This window comes from Bos taurus, chromosome 2 (assembly GCF_002263795.3).
Source record: "Bos taurus isolate L1 Dominette 01449 registration number 42190680 breed Hereford chromosome 2, ARS-UCD2.0, whole genome shotgun sequence".
Taxonomy (NCBI): Eukaryota; Metazoa; Chordata; class Mammalia; order Artiodactyla; family Bovidae; genus Bos; species Bos taurus.
The window spans coordinates 76,567,756-76,583,304 of record NC_037329.1 but is presented as its reverse complement, the minus strand read 5'-3'; the positions used below and the strand labels follow the sequence as shown (position 1 = coordinate 76,583,304).

Sequence of the window (15,549 nt, the reverse complement as noted above, 5' to 3'; positions counted from 1 at the left end):
GACTCAAAGAGCCTTGATAGACTCCTACTTTTCTGCTTCATTACATGATTCTGCTGGCATTTTCAAAGGCCAGTGCTCAAAACAAACAAACCAAAAATGTGTATGTGCTGATTAACAATATTCACAACAGAGTACTCATATTGCTATATTTTTAAATAACTATTACACCAGGTTGTGGTGTGGAATTTTTTTTTTTTTTTTAAAGAATAAATTAGTAATCACATGCTGTTTCCATATAGTAACTGGCTCTTAATATGTCCTTAGACTACTTTTAGAAAGAAGTTACAAGAGGTTATGAGATTGCCAGGGAAAATAGAATTATCCCAGGTTTTGATTAGGCATCTGCAGGATAACTGGTCAGTTGCACTAATATAGAAGATTTTGTTTAATCCCCCCAACTCTGAGAGGTTTTCTTTTTGTTTTTGACTTCTAAGAGAGAAATGATCTTGGTTAGCTCTGCAAAATATGCTTGATAATTAATCCTTGGTTCAGTGGAACCTTGTCAAGACCATTATCACATTCTCTTCTCTCATGAAAATAAAATAGCTGCTAATTCCTATTATTTACCTAAATACAATCTCCCCTCTGAAGTTGGTCTTTAATTTTTTTTTTATTTATACAAGTGTTCCCTTCCAGTGGGTTTTCCTTTGCTGTGTACCAGCACGTAACGACATGAAGCATGAGTGGGAATTTTACACCCTTACCTGTGATGTTGCAGTACACTTGGAAAGGTCCCAGGGGGCCGCTGCCATCTGAGTCGATATAGAAGAAACCAGCCGTGTTGCCTTGGTGCCTGTACACCTCACAGGATTGCTCATAGAGGGCTGGAAAGACATAAAGGCAGCAGAGAGGAAACTTTGCTTGGCTCTGCATGTCCCTTTGGAGGATCAGTAACTCTTACTGTATTGACTTCCAATTGTGATTTCTTTCCCGTCTCCTATAATCTTATTTCCCTCTAAGCCTTCAGAAACAAGTAGCCCAATGTTTGATGGAACTGTCTCCGGCATTCATCCTAATACCCATTCTTCTCAACAGCTCCTAGGTTACAGTCTCTAAAAAATCTCCCCTTTCCTATTATACAGCCCTTCCCTATGCTGATGTATTGTCCTTCACCTACACTCACACAGCTGTGAAGCTAGGACATCATACACTATTCCATCTCCTGCAATGGTTACAGAATCTAAGTGGTGACTGAGTGCAGTTTGCGGCTGTGTTTCATCACCTAGTAGGCTGTCACACTCACAATGGGATACAAAAAATTAAAAATGTACAAATAATAGATGCTAGAGAGGTTGTGGATAAAAAGGAGCTCTATGACACTGTTGATGGGAATATAAAAGGCTTCCCTGGTGGCTCCTGGGGTCTCCTTCCAGCCTGCAATGTAGGAGACTCAGGTTCTATTCCCCCAGATGTGAAGATCCCCTGGAGAAGGGAATGGCTACCCACTCCAGTATTCTTGCCTAGAGAATCCTATGGACAGAGGAGCCTGGTGGGTTATAGTCCAGAGGATCACAAAGAGTCAGACACGACTGAGGAACTAAAACTTTTACTTTCATGAAGGAGAACAGTATGGAGGTTCCTTAGAAAACTAAAAATATGCTCTAAAAATAGAGCTACCATAAGATCGAGAAATCCCACTAATAAAGTAAAATGACATTATCTTATCTCTGTATACCCAGAGCTCAGAACAATAACTATCACCCAATAGGTGCATGTAGGGAAAGAGGAAATTAGCCACGGTGGCATGGTCAGGCCCTTTTGCCCCATAGCTTCTCGCTCTTGCTGCACATTTTGAAATAGTGACTATGTAAAAGCTGAGATCACTTACAGCACTACACATGCGCATCAGGAGGTACTCACTTGGTCACAGGTGGCTGTGCATGGTACGGCTGTATGAGCTTCACCATAAAAGCCCTGACTGCTGCCACATTGAGACTACATTGGAGTGACACCATGGTTATGTTATAAGAAGTTATGCTATGGTTCCATTATGGCTATATTATAGTTAGGTTATGGTTGCTGCTACAGGCGCTGTGTCAGCCAGGAGAGAGGCTGTGTTATGACTGCCATGCCTGACAAGAGAGAATAAATGTGTCTACAGTTCCTATGGCTCCTGGATTCTCCTTCCAGCCTCTTAGCTCACACCTTCCCTATCCTGGATTCAGCGAAGAGTACTAACAGTGTGAACAGCAAGACGATTGGCATCACAAACAGGATCATCAAAGATACAGTGCCCAGTAAAGTTTAATTCAGTTTGACTTAAGAAGCATTTACTGAGTCCTTCATATATGTCAACACTGTGGTAGCCAGTGAGTAACAGACCAAGGATAAGCCAGAGTGTCTGTGCCTTGGGAGGTTACAACCTGGTTACAGCCACAAAGACCTTTATGTGCTCAAAGAGAGGCAGACACAGCTGTTCTGAGATGGGACACTTTGAGCAATCTGCAGATAAAAGAAATTTATAAATCTCATTACACCAACATGAATGAAGCTGGTGGGGTGGAAAGCAGGCATCTGCCATCTCATGCATGAGAAAATAGAATGTCATTGGATGCTTGAAACAAAATAACATAGCTCAGAGCAGTAGGTACACATCTAATTATGTCATCCTCCATGCCTAAAACACTTTAGTGGCTCCTAACAACTTTAAAGGTAGAGCAACAACTCCTCGCCTTAGACAACGTGCCCCTGTGACTAATACCCCGTCCCAGGAACACGAAGCTGCAGTTTGTCACCATCAAGTGTGAGGGCTGCCTCAAATAATTCATTACCAATAAAGTTCTAAAGCTTCAGAGGCTTTGACTTTGTATAAATTAGAGTGATTTCAAGGTGATCCTTGTTCTCATGTAATTCTCCCTTGAAGTCACGTACTGTTTCTAAAGCTGGGGGGCCGATGGGAAGATGAAAGCTTGTACCCTACATACTAAGCATGACATATAGCTTATTTCTATTGGCTTAAACTGATAACACACCATGGTGTGTGTCACACATATGAAAATATGCACAGCAACCTCTAAAATAACTCACCTAATCAGCACTTCTTGAAATCCATACCCTCCCCATGAGTATAGGCTGGAATTAAAGATTTGCTTCTAACCAAATATGATGTCATTTTCAAGACCAGATTGTAAAAAGACAAGTAGTTTCCATCTTGGGTGCTTTTGAAGTACAAGCTTTCAGAGATGCCAACTGCTAGGTCCTGAAGAAGCCCTTTGAAGGGATCCACGGGATGAGTCTGGGAGCTCCTGAGGCATGTTGTGTACGTGAGATCCAAAGATCTCTAGAGTTAAACACCTGTGTGACAACAGACCCTTAAGACTGAACCAGAACTACTCAGCCAAGTAGCTCAAAGACCTAGAGAAAATGGATCCTTTTAATCTGAGAATGTCCATTGCCTCCAGTTTTGCTACAATTCATTGTGCAGCAATACATAGCTAATAAAGCTTCAAAGCATTAATTGTCTCATGTGGTTATAGGTATAAAATGAGTCTATGTCATATAATTGTAGTAAGGATTCAGAGATAATCCATATACAACACTTAGCATAGTACGACACATAGGAAGAACTTGATAAATATAAACTATCATTATTAAGTTATTTCATGCTATGTTTCCTCTTCTTTTTTTGGTCAATTTTCTGCTTATTGATTTTTTCCCCACTTTTTGTAATGAATCAATTAGGGCCTATCAAGAAAAACCAATAGGCCCTACCTCCCTTATGTGCAGAGGCTATGACATTTATTTCTTAGTTTATTCTTTGGGTATTAAATATTTTATCTTTCAATTGCATGTCCATATTACTACTTATAATATATTTATAGGTTATCTATTTGTTTATCAATGGGAAAGATGAGAACTTATCTTTTTCATCATGTCTTTCCACATGCAAAGAATTTTCTGTTTCCCTATACTTCCAATATAGGAGGATTGCAATTTTAGCTAGATCAGTAATCACTGTTTATGGTAAAACAACAATATGCATGATATTCACAAATAGCAAGCATAATAGTGTGGTTGTGTTTCCTGAACAAAATTTTCTTTTTCTTGAAATTAATGATTGTCTCATTATCTCTGTCATAGGCCTTATTTTTACCTACACATATATCACAAATTAAACTCCAGACTTACTAACAACTCTCCAAAATACTTTCCAAAATATTCAGGTAATAACTACTTTAAATAGATACCTTGGAGAAAGAAAAGGGGAGAGTAAACAGTCAAAAAGCTAGGCTTTTCTGAATATATCATATTTTAAAATTTGAAATGATATATTTTAAATAACTAAAAAACAAAATTAAACATATTATTAGAAAATTTATGACATGCAATTCCTAAATATTGAAAGGAAATTAAAATAATTTATAAATTATTTCAAGTGATATTTAAATTCAGTGTTTTCTTTTTTACTTTTTATGACCCAAAAAAGTCATATACACACTAAGAGCACAGGGAGTAAAAACAAAATAAACTTGATATCACAATCAGTTTCAATAATAGTCAGTATTTGGTAATCTTGTCTTTTCTCTATTGCTAGATAACAAACCACTACAGAACTGTCTTAAGACAACAATCGTTTCATGATTCTGTCCTTGATAATTGAGGCTGGGGAGTACTTGGCCAAGCTTGGACGGTCTTTATAGGGCTGCCCAATTATCTGAAGTCAGTGCAGAGTCAGAGGAACTTGTTCATCACAAGCTGGGGTACTCTCCCGCTAACATCTCTCGAAAGTCAGCAGGCACATTTCTGTGGTAAAGACTCTAAGAACAACAAGAGAGCAAGTGTTTGTCAGGCCCCTGATTGAATGATGTTTGCCAAAAAAGCGAATCACTTAGCCAATACAATCCAAACAGAGGATCCAGGACCTGAACAGAAATGGAGCTACAGGACAGACATGCACTGTGTCACTGACCTCATAGAGCAGGTCACACTGCAGTGTGATATGAATGTAAAAGAAACATCTTACTAATAAGACACCAAGGATTAGGGTTCATTTCCAACCTTAGTTACCCTGCAATTCCTAATGCACGGTCTCCTTAAACTTTGGTTCAGTTACTGGGAGGCCCGGTAACAAACATTTCTATTTACAGATACTGTAAATGAGTTCAAAAATATAAGGTCAAAGACATACCAGCTGGTAAGCAGTTGTTATATCATTCCTTAATTTATTAGTGGGAACACTTGACACAAATAAATTATCAGCCATCAACTAGTTGGTTTCTCTAAACTACAAGATTGCATGGGAAAAACAAGATAAATACTTGATGTTATCCCTTTAATTCATAAGTTTAAAAATACCGAAGTGGTTCCTAGTATCCTCCAAAAATGACCAGTTAGAACATTTTTAGTTTTATTATGAACTCATGGATTTAAACATGTTTGAAGTTAAAACAATAATATAACTACTAGTAAACAGCAGAGTTTTTCTAATGTTTCTGACCAAAAAGAATCTGCATGCAATTCAAGAGACCTGGGTTCAATCCCTGGGTTGAGAAGATCCCCTGAGAAGGGAATGGCTACCCACTCCAACGTTCTTGCCTGGAAAATTCCAAGGACAGAAGACCCTGGTGGACTACAGTCTATGGTGTTGCAAAGGGTCTGACATGACTGAGTGACTATCACTTTCACTATCAAACACAGGGTATAACTATCATAAAAAATTAAACATAATAAAAATCTTAATAGATACTAACTAGCCTTATCATTAATTAATACTGCTAAGGATTTATTAAACTGTTATATATATCAAGAAAAAGCTAATAACTAATTATGTTACTGACTTAACAATGGTCTCCAATATACTGATTGTTAGTACTAAGCAAATGTTTGTGGTTTGCTTTCCATGGGCTTTATTGTAGGGTTAACCGGCTGGACAACTTAGTAAGAAATCATGTTAATGTCTTTAGGGTTTCTCTCTTGGCATTGCTAGAGTCCACCATTTAAAGGAATATTTTCCATTTTATTTGGAATGTAGAAATGACACTGCAAACACATTCATTTTATGTTTGGGAGTTCAACGTAGGGCATGAGGTGCTACTGCAGATAATACACATTGTCACTTATCTGCTGACTTTAGTTGTAAATATGGGGCAGCCAAGCCAACTATTACTCCAGATAGGCTAGCTCCTCCTTTAGCTTCCCTAACTTCTGGCCAGGTGCACTTTAGATCTTTTATGATCACGTTGTTATTAAAGTTGAAGGTTAAGAGGTGGTAAGAGACAAGATGTTTCTATGATCAGCTGCTGACAGGACCATTAAAAAATCAATTATGTGAAGTATTAGAAGGAGATGAAGGTAAATACACATGTTTAATCCACCAACTCTTCCAGGAAGCACAAATATGACAGTTGCTGATTGAATTGTTCTTTCTCTACCACTTGCCAGTGCATTGTGTAACAAATACTCTATACACATTTACTGTATGACTACTAATTTTCAGTAATTCTGGCCTTTGAGAAAACTAAACAAAAGAGTTATGGTTATGATCTCAAGTAATTCAGGGTCTCAAACTCATCAAAACTAGTCCTGATTCAGATGGAAAATTTTAATAGATACTTTTAAAAGACCAATACTTAAAAAAATAAAGAGAAAAATCATTTAAAGAGCTTCCTAAGGAAAAATACAGCAGGATCCAATGTTTCCTCAAGAGAATCCTTAAAAGAGCAGATAATTTTAATCCTTACAAATAACTGTGAAAAGAAGAAAAGCGAAAAGCAAAGGAGAAAAGGAAAGATATAAGCATCTGAATGCAGAGTTCCAAAGAATAGCAAGAAGAGATAAGAAAGCCTTCTTCAGCGATCAATGCAAAGAAATAGAGGAAAACAACAGAATGGGAAAGACTAGAGATCTCTTCAAGAAAATTAGAGATAACAAGGGAACATTTCATGAAAAGATGGGCTCAATAAAGGACAGAAATGGTATGGACCTAACAGAAGCAGAAGATATTAAGAAGAGATGGCAAGAATACACAGAAGAACTGTACAAAAAAGATCTTCATGACCCAGATAATCACGATGGTGTGATCACTCACCTAGAGCCAGACACCTTGCAATGGGAAGTCAAGTGGGCCTTAGAAAGCATCACTACGAACAAAGCTAGTGGAGGTGATGGAATTCCAGTTGAGCTATTTCAAATTCTGAAAGATGATGCTGTGAAAGTGCTGCACTCAATATGGCAGCAGATTTGGAAAACTCAGCAGTGGCCACAGGACTGGAAAAGGTCAGTTTTCATTCCAATCCCCAAGAAAGACAATGCCAAAGAATGCTCAAACTACCGCACAATTGCACTCATCTCACATGCAATGAAGTAATGCTCAAAATTCTCCAAGCCAGGCTTCAGCAATATGTGAACCGTGAACCTCCTGATGTTCAAGCTGGTTTTAGAAAAGGCAGAGGAACCAGAGATCAAATTGCCAACCTCTGCTGGATCATGGAAAAATCAAGAGGTTTCCAGAAAAACATCTATTTTTGCTTTATTGACTATGCCAAAGCCTTTAACTGTGTGGAACACAATAAACTGCGGTAAATTCTGAAAGAGATGGGAATACCAGACCACCTGATCTGCCTCTTGAGAAATTTGTATGCAGGTCAGGAAGCAACAGTTAGAACTGGACATGGAACAACAGACTGGTTCCAAATAAGAAAAGGAGTACATCAAGTCTGTATATTGTCACCCTGCTTATTTAACTTATATGCAGAGTACATCATGAGAAACGCTGGACCAGAAGAAATACAAGCTGGAATCGAGACTGCCGGAAGAAATGTCAATAACCTCAGATATGCAGATGCCACCACCCTTATGGCAGAAAGTGAAGAGGAACTCAAAAGCCTCTTGATGAAAGTGAAAGAGGAGAGTGAAAAAGTTGGCTTTAAGCTCAACATTCAGAAAACGAAGATCATGGCATCTGGTCCCATCACTTTATGGGAAATAGATGGGGAAACAGTGGAAACAGTGTCAGACTTTATTTTTCTAGGCTCCAAAATCACTGCAGATGGTGACTGCAGCCATGAAATTAAAAGATGCTTACTCCTTGGAAGGAAAGTTATGACCAACCTAGAGAGCATATTGAAAAGCAGAGACATTACTTTGCCAAAAAAGGTCCATCTAGTGAAGGCTATGGTTTTTCCTGTGGTCATGTATGGATGTGAGAGTTGGACTGTGAAGAAGGCTGAGCTCCGAAGAATTGATGCTTTTGAACTGTGGTATTGGAAAAGACTCTTGAGAGTCCCTTGGACTGCAAGGAGATCCAACCAGTCCATTCTGAAGGAGATCAGCCCTGGGATTTCTTTGGAAGGAATGATGGTAAAGCTGAAACTCCAGTACTTTGGTCACCTCATGCGAAGAGCTGACTCATTGGAAAAGACTCTGATCCTGGGAGGGATTGGGGGCAGGAGGAGAAGAGGACGACAGAGGATGAGATGGCTGGATTGCATCACTGACTCAATGGACGTGAGTCTGGGTGAACTCCGGGAGTTGATGACGGACAGGGAGGCCTGATGTGCTGTAATTCAGGTGCTGTGTCCGCAAAGAGTCGGACACAACTGAGTGACTGAATTGAATTAACTGAACTGAACTTATACTTCTCCAAAAATCTTCCAAATGTGTTATATGAAATAAGCATAAAGGTGATTCTAAAACTTGACAAAGATCCCACCAAAAGAAAAAATTGCAGACTCAGTTATAAATATAGGTTTAAAAATTACAAAAATAGCAGCAAATGAAGCTCAATACAATATTTAGAAATAACATAAAAACCAAATGGGGACTTAGTTCAAAAATGCAAGTAGGTTCAATGTAGGGAAATTTATTAGCATAGATAAAGAAATAGGTTTATCACAATAGGAAGAAAAAGGATATTATCTATCCACTCATTTAAAAGATAATTAATGTAAAAACACTTGCTAGAATTTCCCACTCAGGTCAAAAAAAGAACAATAGCAAGCATATTTTAGATTGTGTTAGAGTTTCAGCCATAGACATTAGATAAGAAAAAACAACTGGAGGCATACAAACTAGAAAGGAAGAAATAATACTCTTTGTGGATTATCAGATTACATACCTAGAAACACTAAAATAATCAATGTAAAATTAGTACAAACAAAAGTTGTAAGCCATAAAATTAACATATGGAAATCAAAAACTTCATCTATACAGGCAACCTTAGTTTAAAAATAGAGGACACTCCTTTATGACACTGAAGGGAAGGAAGGAAAAAATGAATGAAGGAAGAAATGAAGAAGACATACAAGAAGGAAAGAGAAGGCAAGAAGAAAGAAAAACGGGAAAGAAGGAAGGAAGAAAGTCAGAAAGTTAGGAAAGGAGAAAGGAAGATCTCCAAGTGTAAATTTTATGAGAAACATGTAACAGCAAAATAAGGAAACTATAGCACATGCCTAAAAACACAAATACACTTGAACATCCTCTTAAGATAAAATTTCTCTCATAATTAATGTGTACATTTAACACAAGTTTAACCAAAAGACCGTTAGGTGTTTACTTTGTGTGCTTGTTTTGTTTCTTTGTTCTAGACAAATTAATGATAATGCTCATTTGGTAGAAGAAATAAGCAAGTCAATTGAGCAAGGAAAACACTGAAAAAAAGAAGTGCTGAGGTCGGTTCTACTGGCTCTGCATCAAACGTGGATGGATGATGGATGAATGCATGGAACAAGAGAACAATGGCCAGAACAGAATATCCAAAAGACATCCTGGTGCACAGCGAAATTTAGTATATGATAAGGGAAGGCATGACTTAAGCCATGAAATTAAAAGACACTTCCTCCTTGGAAGAAAAGCTATGACCAACCTAGACAGCATATTAAAAAGCAAAGACATTACTTTGCCCACAAAGGTCCATCTAGTCAAAGCTATGGTTTTTCCAGTAGTCAGGTATGGATGTGAGCGTTGAACAATAAAGAAATCTGAGAGTCGAAGAATTTATGCTTTTGAACTGTGGTGTTGGAGAAGACCCTTGAGCGTCTGTTGGACTGCAAGATCAAACCAGTCCATCCTAAAGGAAATCAGTCTTAAATATTGATTGGAAGGACTGAGGCTGAAACTGAAACTTCAATACTTTGGCAACCTGATGTGAATAACTGACTCACTGGAAAACCCTGACTCTGGGAAAGATTGAAGGCAGGAGGAGAAGGGAACGACAGAGGATGAAATGGTTCGACAGCATCACTGACTTGACAGACATGAGTTTGATCAGGCTCCAGGAGCTGGTGATGGACAGGGAAGCCTGGCACGCTACAGTCCATGGGGTCACAAAGAGTCGGGCACAACTGAATGACTGAACTGATTGAAAGGAAGGCAGCACAAATCAACAGGGGAAAAATGACTCTTTAATAAGTGTTTCTTAGAAAATGGGGAAGCTGCATAGTAAAAGATAAAACTGGTTCCACTCCTCATACTGCAGACCAGGATAAAATTCCAAACAAAGAATTTAAATATAAAAAAATCAAATATATACATGTATTAGAGGAAAACAAGAAAGAATTTCTTTACAAACTGGAAATGGCAAAAACTTAACTAACAATAATCCAAAATCCAAAAGCAATAAAAATAATATGGATGAACTTATTTATATAAAAAAAATGTTTAATGAAACAATTTTCAGATAACATAAATTAAAAAGACAAATTGACAAACTGGGAAATATAATTTATATCATAAAGTATTAACATTTCTTATATACTTTAAAAATTAAGATAAAAATGAAGAAGTCAACAATACATGGAAACATGTTGAAGACAAGAACAGACAGTTCACAAGAAAATAAATGCAAATAAACCTAAAAGCAGGGAAAATATACCTGACATTGCTCACAATAGAATAAATGCTAATCAAAACTTGTCATTTTTCACATATCAAGTTAGCAGTAACCCCAAAGATCAAGAACATATTCCAGTATGTGGGGAAAAACACACTCCAATATATGGGTAAGGGCCATAAAAATTGTGTAAATGCTAAGTGTGAAATTTAGCATTATCTAGCAAAATTACATGGGATTTACACTTTGACCTAGAAACCTCACTTTGGTTCAAGTATCACTGGCCGTGGAACTTCCCTGGTGCTCCAGTGGCTAAGACTCCATGCTCCCAATGAAGGGAAACCCGAATTGATCCTTGGTTGGGGAAGTAGATCCCCTGTGGCAAATCTAAGATGTGGCAAAGCCACATATATTATATATATATATATATATATATTATATATATATATATAATTATATATATAATACATAATTATATATACAATACATATATATATTTTTTAAAAGAAACACCGCTCTTTCCCCACATTTTTTAATGTATTATAGACTGACTGAGGACATCTTAAATTCATATATTGAAGCCCTATCCTTTCAATGTGATAGTATTAGGAATTAGGGGCTCTGGGAGAAGTAATTAGGTCTATGTGATATCATAAGGGTAGAGCCATCACAATATGATTAGTGCCCTTATAAGAACAAGGAGAGAGACAGAAGAGTTTTCTTTCTCTGACAAGACACAGTGAGCAGAAGGCCATTCACTAGTCAGAGGACAGCTATCAGTAGGAATCAAATAAGTTGGCATCTTGATCCTGGACTTTCCAACTTCCAGAACTGTGAGAAATAAATGTCTGCTATTCAGGTCACCCATTCTATGGCATTTTGCCATAGGAGGCAGAGCTGACTAAGACAAAATGCATTCATAAAGATATTTTTACATCATTTATACCAGCAAAATGAGAGAACCATCGGAAATGTCCCTATACTGGGGACTAAACTGTGGTATATCCATACCATAGAATATACGTGAGTTTGAAAATGAATGAAGCTTTGCACATAATCCTACAATGTGAGCTCCAGAATATATGGTTATGAGAGAAAAACAAAGTGGAATAAAGCATGTATAAAATGCTAATGTTTGCATAGGAAAGGAGGTACGAATTTGTCTTTTTGCTTCACAAAATAACCACATTCTAAAAAAAAGGTGATGTATAAGGAGCAAGAGGGAAGTGGGGAGGAATAGAAATAAGACTTGTTTCAATATATTTATTTGGTTGGTTTTAGTGGGGAGTTGGAGAAGCAATGGCACCCCACTCCAGTACTCTTGCCTGGAAAATCCCATGGACGGAGGACCCTGGTGGGCCGCAGTCCATGGGGTCGCTAAGAGTCGGACACAACTGAGAGACTTCACTTTCACTTTTCACTTTTATGCACTGGAGAAAGAAATGGCAACCCACTCCAGTGTTCTTGCCTGGAGAAACCCAGGGACGGGGGAGCCTGGTGGGCTGCCATCTATGGGGTCGCACAGAGTTGTACACGACTGAAGCGACTTAGCAGCAGCAGCAGCAGCAGTGGGGAGTTGTATACATATTTTACATAATTATAAGGTTATTATTTTTATCTGCAGAGGTAGGAGAGACATTATCATGGCTACCACCTTCAAGCTAAGTTTTAAAAGTTGAGTAGGTGTTTACCATGTTGAATCAGATAGGTCCTTCTAGGCAGAGAGCAGCTTGGGCACAGTGACACAACATAGTCACATGTGGATGCATGAGATGTGTGTCCTTTGGGACTAAATCCCAGAGTCCTTCCTGCAGAAAATCTCCCTTTATCCAGCCTGAGTAACAAAGTCTTCCTCTCTGACCAGTGGAGCCTCAGCATATATCATTCATTTCTATCCTGTTTTTCATTGTGTATGGTAATCCTTGGATTCACCTTTTGGTCTCCCTGATAGATCTTAAGTTCCAAACGCACAAGAACTTTTCTCTAAATCTGAAAGGTAAACATTTAATGAATATTAGGTGAGTGTTCCCATTGCTTCTAAAGATTGAATTGACCCTAACGTGAGCAATTTTATGGCAGTTTCTTTATTCTCTGCAAAACCCATTCAAGCTAAAAACAAAGAGACCTCCATCAACTGCATATGAAATGACCTGATGTGTCTTTTACAAGAGCTAAATGGTCATTAGAAGTCATCTATAAGAGAACCATCTCATTTCCTATTGGGAAGAAGATGGAAGTGTGAAGGGAAAAAAAGAAGCTCTTTCAGTATCAAGACTTGTCTCCATTAATACTACTCAGCCATGAAAAAGAATGACATTATGACATTTGCAGCAATACTGGAAAGATCTAGAGATTATCATACTAAGTGAAAAAAGACAAAGAAAGACAAATACCATATGATATCATTTCTATGTGGAATCTAAAATATGACACAAATGAACATATCTACAAAAAAAAAAAAAGACTCAGACACAGAGAACAGACTGGTAGTTGTCAAAGGGGAGGTAGGTAGCAGTAGATTAGGAGTTTAGGATTAGCAGATACACACTATTATATAAACTATCATATAAAGAATGACTAAACAAGGTCCTACTATATATAGCACAGGGAAGTCTACTCAATATCCTATAATAAACCACAGTGGAAAAGAAAATGAAAAATAATGTATATATATATATAACTGAATTAATTTGCTGTACTGCAGAAATTAATACATTGTAAATCAGCAAATTTGGAAAACTCAGCAGTGGCCACAGGACTGGAAAAGGTCAGTTTTCATTCCAATACCAAAGAAAGGCAATGCCAAAGAATGCTCCAACTACTGCACAATTGCACTCATCTCACATACTAGTAAAGTAATGCTCAAAATTCTCCAAGCCAGGCTTCAGCAATATGTGAACCATGAACTTCCTGATGTTCAAGCTGGCTTTAGAAAAGGCAGAGGAACCAGAGATCAAATTGCCAACATCTGCTGGATCATGGAAAAAGCAAGAGAGTTCCAGAAAAACATCTATTTCTGCTTTACTGACTATGCCAAAGCCTTTGACTGTGTGGATCACAATCAACTGTGGAAAATTCTGAAAGAGATGGGAATACCAGACCACCTGACCTCCCTCTTGAGAAACCTGTATGCAGGTCAGGAAGCAACAGTTAGAACTGGACATGAACAACAGACTGGTTCCAAATAGGACAAGGAGTATGTCAAGGCTGTGTATTGTCACCCTGCTTATTTAACTTCTATGCAGAGTACATCATGAGAAACGCTGGGCTGGAAGAAACACAAGCTGGAATCAAGATTGCTGGGAGAAATATCAATAACCTGAGATATGCAGATGACACCACCCTTATGGCAGAAAGTCAAGAGGAACTAAAACCCTCTTGATGAAAGTGAAAGAGGAGAGTAAAAAAGTTGGCTTAAAGCTCAGCATTCAGAAAAAGAAGATCATGGCATCTGGTCCCATCACTTCATGGGAAATAGATGGGGAAACAGTGTCAGACTTTATTTTTCTGGGCTCCAAAATCACTGCAGATGGTGGTTGCAGCCATGAAATTAAAAGACGCTTACTCCTTGGAAGGAAAGTTATGACCAACCTAGATAGCATATTGAAAAGCAGAGACATTACTTTGCCAACTAAGGTCCATCTAGTCAAGGCTATGGTTTTTCCTATGGTCATGTATGGATGTGAGATTTGGACTGCGAAGGCTGAGCACCAAAGAATTGATGCTTTTGAACTGTGGTGTTGGAGAAGACTCTTGAGAGTGTCTTGGACTGCAAGGAGATCCAACCAGTCCATTCTGAAGGAGATCAGCCCTGGGATTTCTTTGGAAGCTGAAACTCCAGTACTTTGGCCACCTCATGCGAAGAGTTGACTCATTGGAAAAGACTCTGATGCTGGGAGGGATTGGGGGCAGGAGAAAAAGGGGACAACAGAGGATGAGATGGCTGGATGGCATCACTGACTCAATGGACATGAATTTGAGTGAACTCTGGGAGTTGGTGATGGACAGGGAGGCCTGGCGTGCTGTGATTCATGGGGTCGCAAAGAGTCAGACATGACTGAGCGACTGAACTGAACTGAACTGAACTGAAATCAACTATACTTTGTAAAATAAATGTTAATAAAAAGATTGTCACCACTAAAAACATCAACTAGTAAATGCTCATGCTACAATTAAAGGTCTAATAGATACACCCAAAGGTATGTATTCTTTGATGAAAAGGACAATGATAGACCTATTAAGACTCTTTAGAATAGATTTTTATATTAATATAAACAGATGTATTATGTAGCTGGACAGGGCAGATGGATCTGTGTTTTCATAGTTAAGGAAAATATTCTGAGTCTAGTTCTGGCAGCTAATTTATTACCTAAGGAACAATTTGAAATGTCCTTGTGATGCCCACTTTCATTAAAGATAATGATAGTATTCAGGCAGAAAAATAGTTTTATTTAGACCTCACCTTTTCAAGTGCCAAGGTCAGAGCAATACTTTCTCTGCCCCACCATTTATATTCCTATTGTAAAACTGTAGAAATAGACAAGAAATTTACTCAGTACATATTTTTCAGGCCTTAAAAATGTTTCCATGCTATTTTTTCCTCCCTCCCTCTGTCCCCAGCAATCTATTTACCATGATTGCAAATTTAGTTGCAGATCTACATACACAGCCTACAGATATAAATAAGATCAAATTAATTCTAGTAATTAAATAAATGCTTGTAAAGCATTTTGCATTAACAGCCACTTATTTAATTAAGTTTATCAAACCTCTTGTGCAGT

At 38.0% G+C, this 15,549-nt stretch overlaps 1 protein-coding gene across 1 annotated transcript in view; it reads right to left on the bottom strand.

The window, feature by feature from the left end:
* CNTNAP5 (contactin associated protein family member 5) overlaps positions 1 to 15,549 on the bottom strand; it is a 1,040,042-nt gene that overhangs the window by 345,034 nt on the left and 679,459 nt on the right. The window contains exon 12 of the mRNA XM_024981085.2: positions 705 to 824. Within this exon, the coding sequence (XP_024836853.1) occupies positions 705 to 824 (120 nt within the window). The remainder of the gene's footprint in view (positions 1 to 704; positions 825 to 15,549) is intronic.